At 43.7% G+C, this 11744-nt stretch overlaps 1 protein-coding gene across 1 annotated transcript in view; it reads left to right on the forward strand.

The window, feature by feature from the left end:
* The window catches only part of LOC145411396 (transcription factor RFX4-like), a 33152-nt gene extending 23141 nt beyond the window's left edge, over positions 1 to 10011 (forward strand). The window contains exons 11-15 of the mRNA XM_080281436.1: positions 1313 to 1456; positions 6312 to 6479; positions 7326 to 7576; positions 8367 to 8656; positions 9984 to 10011. Coding sequence (XP_080137562.1) covers positions 1313 to 1456; positions 6312 to 6479; positions 7326 to 7576; positions 8367 to 8656; positions 9984 to 10011 — 881 coding nt within the window. The remainder of the gene's footprint in view (positions 1 to 1312; positions 1457 to 6311; positions 6480 to 7325; positions 7577 to 8366; positions 8657 to 9983) is intronic.
* Positions 10012 to 11744: the final 1733 nt, after the last annotated feature.

Here is an 11744-nt window from a genome sequence, read left to right on the forward strand (position 1 = left end):
TTCATACAAATACACGATTCTTTTATTATATGACATGCCTGGCTATATTTTAAAACGCAGAGCAACTTTGAAATGTCTTATTGTACGTGAATTCTCTTTAGTAACTGTGCATTGTTTTATATTCTGGTACCCATAAATATTGCCGGTAATTACTCAGAATGCGATACATACTGTTTCTTGCAGTTATCACATCCTAAAGTATATTCTGCCAACTTCACCACCCCCTCTACCCACACCACCATCCCCTTTTCCCACACCACCATCCATCCTACCCACTCCATCATCCTCTCTACTCACTCCATGCTGCACCATCCCTTCTACTCACTCCATCATCTCCCCTACTCACATCACTATCCTCCTTTTCATTCCACCTCTCTACTCACCATGCATCCTAACCTTTTTCACCATCCATCCTGTCCACCCCACGATTCACCTTACCTACTCCACCATCTACATAATACTTTGCACCATCCACCTTACTCACTACATTAGGCTTTCCCCCTATCCACTCCAACCCAGTCCTTCACCACCCCAACCCAATCCATCATCATCCCAACCTACTCCACCCTCATCCCTTACCCACTCCATCACCCCCTACCCACTACACTGTCCACCCTGTCCACTTCACCTCTCCACAGCAGTCCACCCACCGTCCCCTCAACTCTCACCACCTCTCCAGCCCACCAACTTCACATTTCGAGCCACCCTACCCACACCCACTGCTCCCACGTAACCCCATCCTTCCTCCCCCATCATCAGCCTGTCTTAGTGCCACTCTCAGTTTCCCTTTTGTCCCTGTTCACCCTGTGCTGGAGAGAGACGCCTTCAGGGGATGGCACTGATATAACAACATGGTTCGCTGTCCGATTATCCAAAGTCGCTCAACTCCCTCTCCATCCCATGAAAAGAAGAAAGGAGGATGGTTGATTGAAGGAGAAAGGGAAGCTACAGCTTTGCAGTCCATCACGTTCATTTCCAGATGAGTTAAGAGGCGACAGTAACAACAGCCTGATCACCCAGAAGTAGTTAGGGACCTGGTTGTGGTAGTGACAGTTGTGGGTCGTATTCTAGTAGATTAAGCCTTAGCAGAACAACTGTCTGCCTTTAATGACCTTCATGCAGTAGACAGATTTTGATTTAATAATAATATTATTATTATCATTTATATTATTATTATTATTATCATTTATATTATTATTATTCTTATCATTTTTATTATTATGTTATCCTCCTCCTTCTCCTCCTCCTCCTCCTCCTCCTCCTCCTCCTTTCCTGCCCACCACCCCTCATAACCAGTACCCACCTCCCTCAGGGTCGTTCCACCTGCTGCACCTGATGTTCGACGACTATGTGCTGTACCTGGTGGAGGGCCTTCACGCTCAGGACCAGGCCAGGCAGCTGCTCAATAACATCGCCACCGACTCGCCCCCTGACTGCTCTGATCCTGGCTTCGGAGGTACATTTCCCTCTAATGAATGGGGTGGGTAGGACAAGTACGAGTAGGAAAGCATTAATGTATAGGAGAATGAAATGGCCTTAGGGTAACTTGTACTGCCCCTGTCCGTATCCCTGACCACCTTCTGGAGAGTTTCGACACTTGTGACGTTTTCTTACTGCTAATCTTTCTGTTGATCCCCCCAGTCTTTTCGTCTCTGCAGGGCACCTTCTCCGCCTTAGTAAGGCCTGTGGACTGTGCCAACATCGACAATTGTGGTATTATGTTGCAGTAGATTGAGAGGCCTTTATGCTCTTGACTTTCCTTGGAGTGATTTTTGCTTTCATGGGTGAGAGCTATATGGGTATACAGAGGTCATCTTCCTTGGTATGAAAGAACAGTAGCTGCATTCATATTTCCCATCGCTTGACTAATGCCAAAACGCCTTGGACTAAACAGGTGTGTCTGATGTTGTGTACAGCAAGGAGGTAGCTTTCAAAAGGTGCCACCAACCGAATCACGTGCACTTTTATGTTTCTGTCAGGAGCCGTGCTGAATGTGTTTTTCATTAAGAAAAAAAAAAGCTTCATCCATTCCAAGCGCAATGAGAGTTCTAATATAACCTCTTCCTCCTCCTCCTTCTGCCACTCTGCCAAAATCCTGCCCATTTGATTTATAAAGTGTGCATGATTCATTTGGATGTTAGTACCAGTGCCTACTATAAGCATTATAAAGGGCGAGATTAAAGAGGTGCTTTTGGGCAGAGGGTAAAAAAAAAAGGTATGCCTCCATCCTTGAAAGAGCTACCACCACAAAGCGCAGAACACATCCAGATGGCTTTAGGCCACGGAAGCAATATTTTTTCCTAAAAAAAAGTCAGGGAATAGGCATACTGCCTGAGGGGCTCCCACTCAGCAGCGTCAGAAAGCATTAGACCCGCTTCATAGGATTGTTCACAGGCCTTACTGGAGTAAAGACTGCCACTGGAGGAGCCCAAGAGTTGGGAAGATAGTAAGCAGAAGGATCAGTTTTAAGAAAAAGGCCAAGTATTTTGGAACTCCGCTGAGTGGTCTGGCATATGTACAGGGTTACGTACAGACTGCTCCAGGTCAATAAGGATAGGAAAGATGTAGACTTGTTCACTAGGTAGCCCAGTAAATGAAAAAGAGAGTCAAAGGTGGTGATAGACCTCGAAATATCCTGAAATGGAGATTTCAGAGAAAGGAGTGGAAAATATGTTTCATTAAGAACTGAGATAGTCATGGAAATTGGGGTAGTAGGGTGAGGGGACGAGAAAATAGTGCAAATATATTTAGTCAGAGACTGGCAAGGGAGCTGGAGTAAGAGTGCTGATAATTCGAAAGATCCAAGTTTAAAAATTCGAGAACAAGTAAGATTTTTGCACACAGGTATGCATCTACCACCTTTGACTTTGAAATTAGTATTAAAAAAAGTAGGGAAGTGCAGAATGGGGAAAGCTGTCAGTAGTCTGAGTCATCTATGTTTCATTTAGGAGTAGATGAGTTTTATTGGAGGAGAGGTTGTTTTCAGTATGGAGGAAGTTGGAGAAATGGACGAAATTTGTGTAGAAATTTATGGAAAGTAAGTTAGATATTGGTCCTGGTCATCTTGAATGGTCAGGACTGGGATGGGGGCTTTTTTTTTTTTTTTTTTTTTTTTTTTTTTTTTTTTTGACTCTGGGCATAGGCTTCACACCCTGCTCCCAAGACCCAGTAGTCCTCCTACATACCATACACCTCTACATATCACCACTTCGGCGCTAACACCCACCGTTCATATTGAATACATGCAAGGGCTGTCTCATACAGGACTGATGTATTGGTATTAGCGGGGGTATTTTTACGACATGTCGGCGAGTCTTCTGGTAGATCAGTAGTCTCTGATTTTATGAAATTCAAATCTTTAAACTGTTCCCTGCCCCAGCGGGGATTTGAGCCTGGGTTCGGTATGACTGCAGGCCACTTCCCTATGTATTCCAAAAGAAGGTGTAATGATGCCCCATACTGTAATAATTTTGAAAGATTTTGTATTATATAAAATGCATAGATTTGCGTGTAAACAGTGAGATTTTTTTCTTTTTAGAAAGAGTATGCTTGTTGGAAGGACACAAGTCAAGAGTGAGAGCAGTGGAAATGAGTTATTTAAGAGGAGCCTGTGGAGTCACATGGAGAGACAGGCTGACGAATGAGGATATAAAGGAGCGTTGTGGTGTTGATGTGGATGTGATAGGAAGCGTTATGAGGAACACACTGAGGTGGTTTGGCCATGTGGAGAGGATGGAGGGTGAAAGACTGACGAAGAGAGTGTATGTGAGTGAGGTGGAGGGGGAAAGAGGGAGGGGGAGGCCGAGGATGAGATGGAGGGATGGGGTGGAGAGGTATATGAGAGAGGGGGGTGTGAGCTGGGAGCAGGGGAGTGAAATGGCGGGGGACAGGGCGACTTGGAGGCGATTTGTTTGTGGCCACCCCAAACGGGATTGAGGCGTCTGGCAATAGATAGATAGATAGATAGTATGCTGGACTGTTCTCCAGTATACAGAAGCACTGAGGTCAGTAAAGGAAATGGGTTAGGAGTTAGGTTACGGGCCAGGGACGGAAAAATCAGCTTTCCATCTGCCCCAGAAGTACAGTATTGCCTTGCTCGACCCAGTTTCATTAGTGTCTTGCATTTCTAAAGCCTTGAGTTCCTTCCTAATAGACTGATTTTGAAGCACCTTTCTTTTCTTATCGCTAGTTTTGATCGCCAGTATAGATTCCTTCAGCGACACTTCTCTTAGTCAAAGTCATCTGTGTGTGTGTGTGTGTGTGTGTGTGTGAAATCCAGAGTTTTCAGAGGAGTGGCCCATAAATATCTCCAACAACGGTGCCTTTCCCTGTGCCAGCCTAAAGTTGTGTCGTGGACCATTATCTGAATCACTCTCCATTAATTTTTGCAGTATATATAACTTTGGCGGTATTTACGGCCTTCTCACTAACCTCCCAACAACATACCCTTATCTCTTTGCCTCGCTTGCTTCCTCTATCCCATTTCCCATTTGGAGATCAGACTGTTTGGACTTAGGTTTTTAATGGATAATTTTGCAGTCTTCTAGTTTAAGTTCTTTCACACACGGTGGCTGAATCGGTAGAGAGGCGGCCTGCAGTCCTGATGGACCCAGGTTCGAATCCCAGCTGGGGCAGGGAACAGTTTAAGAATGTGAATTTCATAAAAAGCAGACTTTCTTGATCTCCCAGATGACCCGCCGACATGTCGTAAAAATACCCCCGCTAATACCAATACACCAATCCTGTATGAGACAGCCCTAGCATGTATTCAATATGGACGGTGGGTGTTAGCGCCGAAGTGGTGACATGTGGAGGTGTAGGAGGACTGCTGGGCCTTGGGATAGGCTACTGCCCCCGAGATATAGGCCCTGAAGCCTTTGCCCAGAGTCGAGCACATAAAACACACACACACACACACACATTTGCAGTGGAAATATATATACAGAGCAGTTTCCACTACAAGGAGCTCAGACTTTAATATCTAGCGTCCTGCAGAAAAAAAAAAAAAGAATTATGCACATTTTTCCATTTAAAACACTGATTTATAACTCTGGCATCCTGAAAAAAAACGTAAGCAGCTTCTCCACTGGGAAAAAAAATAATGCCCTTGGCCTCTTGGGAAATATTTTCGCATTGTGCTTTTTAACCTTCAGCTTCCTGGAATATACACACACACACACACACACACACACACACACACACACACACACACACACACACACACACACACACACACACACACACACACACACACTTATTTTTATGTTTTTGCTATACTAATTTGCTTATTTATTTATTGGTATATTGATTGATTGTTTGGTTGATTGACTACAGAAGATTAAAGCAAATTTGGGATATGGTTGCTCATGGATTTTTCTGTAATGACCTTGTATTTAAGACGGTATACAGAGGCAGTCATGTAGTGTTAAACTGGAAATGTAGGTAGATAGAGAGACATATATAGTTAGGTAGGCAGGTATGTAGATGAAAGGCAGGTAGATAGATGGAAAATATCACAACATGAGGTTCAGTTTCGCTAATTAATTACCTGTTGATCCCTTCCCCCCGAGAACTCCATTTGTACAGTATTACAATCTTGCGATCTCCAGACGAGTGCATTCAATTTGCGACAGATCTAGGCGTAAGCGGGAGAAAAGGATAACTGTACTTAACTCCTCCTGTTTAAAAAAATGACTCTCCTGCGCTACATAAAATTGTTTGATGATAGCAAAATAAAATAAAGTCGTCATTGAACTGTATGGGTGCTAAATATATCGCCTGGAAAGTAACAAGATTAAAACAGTAACGACGTATTCATAGTGAAGACATTATTCTTTTATGCCCTGTCTTGTTTGAATATTTGATAAGTGAAAGAGTTGACATGTATACCGTCAGTTACATGTCTACATTATTATCTCCATATTTCCTATATTAATCTCTCATCTTAATACTTCATAGTTGTTGTTGTTGGTTTTGCTGTTTTGGTCCCAGGCTCATCTAAAACGTGATCACAGTGGACTGCTGGCTTAAACTGCCCTTCTCCCACTGTCCACCATCATTCTTTCGGGGGATAGGGAGGGAGCTGAGAGGACGTTTGTGCAGCCAGGCAAGAGAGCCGCCCGGTTATATCCCTAAAAATATGATATGTGCAAAGAAAAATATACGGTGCTGAATACAGGATGGTCCTAAATTGCACCCCTGTCTCGTGTGTTGCGAGGACGGCTTAGTTTGTGGGTGGGAGTAGTTAAGACATATATACCTTAATTAGCATTTTCTGAATCCAGTCTCACCATACTCTCCCCCTCCCACAGACCCTGATAGCGAGGACAGCCTACACGCCCTGTCCTTCCTGATGGGCGGGGGTTCGAATCCTGGTGCCTGTGTGCCTGGCCTACCCCTCCCTACCACCCCTGGCGTCTCCCCTAACCCACCGCCTCCCCACGACCTGCACACCTCACCCACGCCAGCCACGGTCCTCGGTGAGTGTGTGAGGAGAGGGGGTGTTTATAATGTGTGTGTGCGGATGGATGAGTGTTGTAATGTGTGTGTGTGTGTGTGTGTGTGTGTGTGTGTGTGTGTGTGTGTGTGTAGAAATCCCCAAGAGAATCGTTCCAGCCCCACAGTAGATTAAATGACTCCTTCTAACAGGTGTTACGAAAGAAGCTTAGCCAAGGGAAGTACGCAGTGTTGATGGATTTCGCGTGAGGGATGGAACCGTGCATAGCAAAGGCTTGAAGTATGAGTGGATGGTTGCAAAGGCTTGAAGTATGAATGGATGGTTGTTTGCAAAGGCTTGAAGTATGAATGGATGGTTGTTTGCAAAGGCTTGAAGTATGAATGGATGGTTGTTTGCAAAGGCTTGAAGTATGAATGGATGGTTGTTTGCAAAGGCTTGGAGTATGAATGAATGGTTGTTTGCAAAGGCTTGGAGTATGAATGAATGGTTGTTTGCAAAGGCTTGTTGTATGAATAAATGGTTGTTTGCAAAGGCTTGGAGTATGAATGAATGGTTGTTTGCAAAGGCTTGGAGTATGAATGAAGGGTGATGTGGTTGATTTCTGCTTGTTGGTGATTCTTTTGTGTTTAATTTCCCTCTTTTTTCTTCTTGATCTTTTCCGTTTTATTTATGAATGAGGAAGAAGGGTAGTGAGATGAGGAAGACAGTGATGATCATATTGCATGCTTGTGTTGTGTTTTCTTCTTCTGTTTCCTTCATCATCATCATCATCATCTCCTCCTCCTCCTCCTCCTCCTCCTCCTCCTCCTCCTCCTCCTTTCTCTTCTTCTTCCAGTGTATTTTACTGTGTCAGCTACTCCTCCTGCAGGTCTGGAGAGTAGCCTACATGTTGAGGACGACGCTAGCCTGGACTACATCACCGCCCTGTCCGCCGCCACCACCTCCACCACACTAGCCCCCACCGCCACACCTGTCTCCGTGGCGGCTGGCGGAGGCGGTGGAGGTGGGGCTACAGGAGACTACTACAGCTATGACTACGACGGACGACCCTACCGCCTGCCCTCCTCCCTCATCGGCAGAAACTACCTCTACCCACCTACCTCCGTTCCCCTCAACCAGGTGTTCAGAAGTGGTAGTAGTAGTAGTAGTTGCAATTGCGCATCTTGACTTGAACCCGATGGACTGCAGACTGAAACTGCCTTTTTCTTGCAGTTCACCATTCTGCTTTCGGAGGATAGGGAGGGGGAATCGAGGGACTTTTGTATAACCTGGCCATTCCACCACCGTCCAGTCCTATGGGTGCCACCACGTGAAGGTGTCCCCCCCCCTGGACTATTGTGGAGTGTATTATCCTCTTCCATTTCTCAAACCGGTCAGACTCTTGGACAGTTTCGTGTGTGAAAAGTATATCTCAAAGGAACTTGGTGGAAGGGTGGGGGATCAGCCAAGGATGAAGTAATTCGATTTTGAGAACAATAGGCCAGAGGTCAAGGCAGTAGGGATAGGTCAACTCAGGCAGTTTTGATTCGATATGGAACGATCTTGGTGGAAGGGTTGAGGGTCGGGCAAGGATGGAGTGATTCGATTTTTAAAACAATCATTCACAGTTAAAAGTCACAGGGCAAAGTCAGACATGGAGAGTGTGAGTGTTGTCTCTCTCTCTGCCAGTTATGATGATGATGAGGTGGGTGAAGATGGTAATATTATAATAATGATGATTGTTTTGTTGTGATAATGATGATGATGATGGCAGGGACAATGATGATGATGTTGATAATGTTCATGATCATAGTAATTTTGGGAATGATGATGATTATGATGGCAGTGACAGTGCTGGTGATGATGATAATGTTGATCATGATAATAATTTTGGCAATGATGATGATGATGATGATGAAATTCTGCACAGTACTACCAGAGTGGTAGTGGTGGCGGGGACCTGACCACGGGTGAAGAGCGGCTGGCGGTGGCGGTGGCGGGGGGCGGCGTTGGTGGTGGCGGCGGGGTAGTGCTCAGCGGTGGCGGTGGCGGCGGCGGCGGGGGCAGCGGCGGAGGTGGAACGGGGGTAGACCTGGGCTACGGGAACCTGCGGGGGTCTGAGGGCTACGTGGACTGCTCAGCTGTATATTGTCCAGACCAGTCCCTCCTCTACCCCGCCAACTACTATCAGGGCTATGACACCTCCTACTACTCCAACAGGTAAGATTACTTTTTTATCACCTTAATTATATTCCTTTCACTCATAATTACTACTCCAACAGGTAACCTAACTTTTATATTACCTTAATTATATTCCTGTTACTGCTCCAACAGGTGAACAGGTGACATTACTTTTATGTTACCTTGCTCATATTCCTTGCACTTTTAATTACTATTCCAGCAGTTAACCTCACTTTTATACTATACTCTTTTCAGCCACTTAGTTACAGCTAAATAAATGCTCACTTGCTTGGGATTCCAGTAGAGGACATCACACGTAAAGAAATATACAAGGTGGCCTCTATATTACGGTTCTTTATTACACACCATCTTGTCAATATCTGGGAAATTCTTGCGTGTTTCGGGGGCAGCCCAGTCAGCGTTGCCAGTTACGTCTACCCTGCAGCATTTTCTACATATAAACTTTTTTTTTTTTAAGTGCTTGCTTTTTTGCGTCCATTAGATGATTACTGATTTCATTACTGATTTTATAAAACAACCCAAATGTCTGCAGTCCTCTCCAACACATTCAGCCGTCCCCGCAACACACAAGGGAGTGGGACAAATTAAACCTATATATAATCAGTTGCTCAAATATTGCGATAATTAGTCCTTAATGATAATGAATTAATGAAAAATATAATTCTCACGATTCCCCAATGCTCAATATAATCGCGTGGTTTTAGTTGCCTTATTTGAGAGTATTCTTTTCAGTCAGGCACTGTCACTGCTTTTCTTTCCCTTACAGGTGGCTTTACATCGAATGACAAGCCAAATGGTTTCATGTAAGCCAAGAAACCATTTACAACTCTGGGTGGTAACCATATAACCAAACCATACGTGCTCCCTACGTCTCAAGAAGTGGGTTGGTGGAGGGTTAGTGCCCCTCCCCGTAAAACAAATAACTCAGAGTCAAGTGACCACCCCTTACGGAATTATGGCGTCTGGCAATAGATAGATAGATAGGTTTTAGCTGCCTTATTTGAGATTATTCTTTTCAGTCAGGCACTGTCATTATATATCATTGTTCTTTGTTTTATTGTAATTAAGAAATGTAGGTAAGTATTCATGCTTCAGACCTGCTTTATGAACATACTTTTTCATTATGATACGTGCAGTTAAAATGAATAATGTGTGAATGAGCGCCTGCTCCATTTCACTTGTATTGCTGCTGATAATATGTGCATTTTGGCTTTCTGCATCCTGTCTCACTTCATCATTAAATGTGGAAAAAGATCATCATAGTGATAATGATGGTGATGATGATGATGATGATGATGATAATAATAATGTTGATAATGATGATTAAAATTATGCTTTCTTCCAGGTTTAAGACAAAGGACGTTGAAGGATAATGTAAGGCCGAGACAGCAGACTAGACCGGTGAACCTGCACATCTTAGCAAGAGAGAGGAGGGAGAACACAGATTAGTGGCCGTAGTAAATTCAACATGAGAGTGAGAATGTGTAAAAGAGATCTATAATTTTTGACAGGCATATGTGGAGCTCCTATAACTGTTTGATGTGAACCGACTGCATTTCACATTAGAGTAGTAGTCAGCAGTGATACAGAGAAGTCAGAAATGTTTGGTGTATGCTTCTGAAGTTACTGGAAAAAGCAGAGGGTTGTCTACTTGTCTACACCTTTGCATACTCAGTTTTAATGGTGTGATAATAGAGAACCACAAGTGTACCCCTGATGCCTCTACCCTCTGCCTCACATCAAGAGTCACTTCATGCCACCTCCGTGCTTTCTAATCTAAGGAGAAGAAGAAGAAGAAAAAAGAAGAGGAGGAGAAGAAGAAGAAGAAGAAAGAATAGGAGGAGGAGGAGAATAATGACTGCTTGCCGGGTGTTACATAACCATTATGAACTTCACACTGACTACTTGGATTGTAATTGGGTGACCATGTGGTGAACTCTGCTTGCAACATCAAAATGGTATCAAAGTGTTATCTGGTCATTCTACTGTGTCTTGGTGTGAAGGGTTAACTGTACGATGTGTGAGTGCTGACATTTTCCCCGAACACTGACATACTCCTTGTGTTGCCCTGAAAGCATAGAGTTGAAGCTCCCCACAGTTTTTGGAAATACTCTATACAGAAAAGAGACAGTGACTTTGCCTTATGGTGAAGATTGTTGTCCTTGTGGATAGACACCCCATCATTAAGTTGAAAAAAGCCAAGATGATGATTATAAAACTAACATTTTGAGCATAAACTTCAGAAAAATTAATACTAGTACAGTAAATTGGATACATATCGATTGACTCGTGTTGCTGCAGAAGGAATCTTACTTTATAAGACACGGTAGGGGAGGGTGGGAATAAGTCGCACAGTACTTATGTATATCCTGTCACTAGAGCCGCCAGGTACGAGCAGTATCTCTCGTGCACTGAAGAATGTGTATGTAAAAACTGTATAAACGAGATAGATGTAAAAATTCTTTCAAAGAGTACTTAGCGTCTCTAGGAAGGACCAGAGTGTGATTATATCCAGCACAAAGTTGCCAGTGTATAATTGCTTGGAGTAAACAGCATGACAGAACCACATATGTTAAGACATGTTAGCCGTGTTCTATCCAGGACATGACGAGAAGAGAAACTGCTTTGGTTGATTCCATGTAACAAAGTTCTAAGAATATCTGTTCCAGATCGGTGGTATATGAAAAAAACACGACATTTGATACTCGAACATATAAATAATGCTGAGAAGTTACTCTGAGTGTCGGCACTAAAACGTTTTGTCCAGAGATTTTGGTGCTGGTATGAATAGGATATCTCTTTATCTATCACACGGAAAATGTTGATGGCTATCAAATCCAGTTGGAAATAGCTTTTGGAAAAAAGTGGAAGTCATTTAAAAAAAAAGAATGTTTTGTAAACATGCAGCAGCCATTGGTAACTTAAGGCCCATACACCATGATCCTCCTGGAGTAAGATGTGTTGGTGATGATGGTAGTGGTGGTGGTGGTGTGGGAATGATGATTAGCTGACTCCAACAGCCAGGTGTTCTGCAATGGCTGCCGTAGAAACCTCTCATGACCTGTTTACACTGAGGCCTGAATCAGACATGTTATGATGCATGATG

Source organism: Coenobita brevimanus, chromosome 89 (assembly GCF_032717465.1).
Source record: "Coenobita brevimanus isolate Jiangsu-jjx chromosome 89, ASM3271746v2, whole genome shotgun sequence".
Classification (NCBI taxonomy): domain Eukaryota; kingdom Metazoa; phylum Arthropoda; class Malacostraca; order Decapoda; family Coenobitidae; genus Coenobita; species Coenobita brevimanus.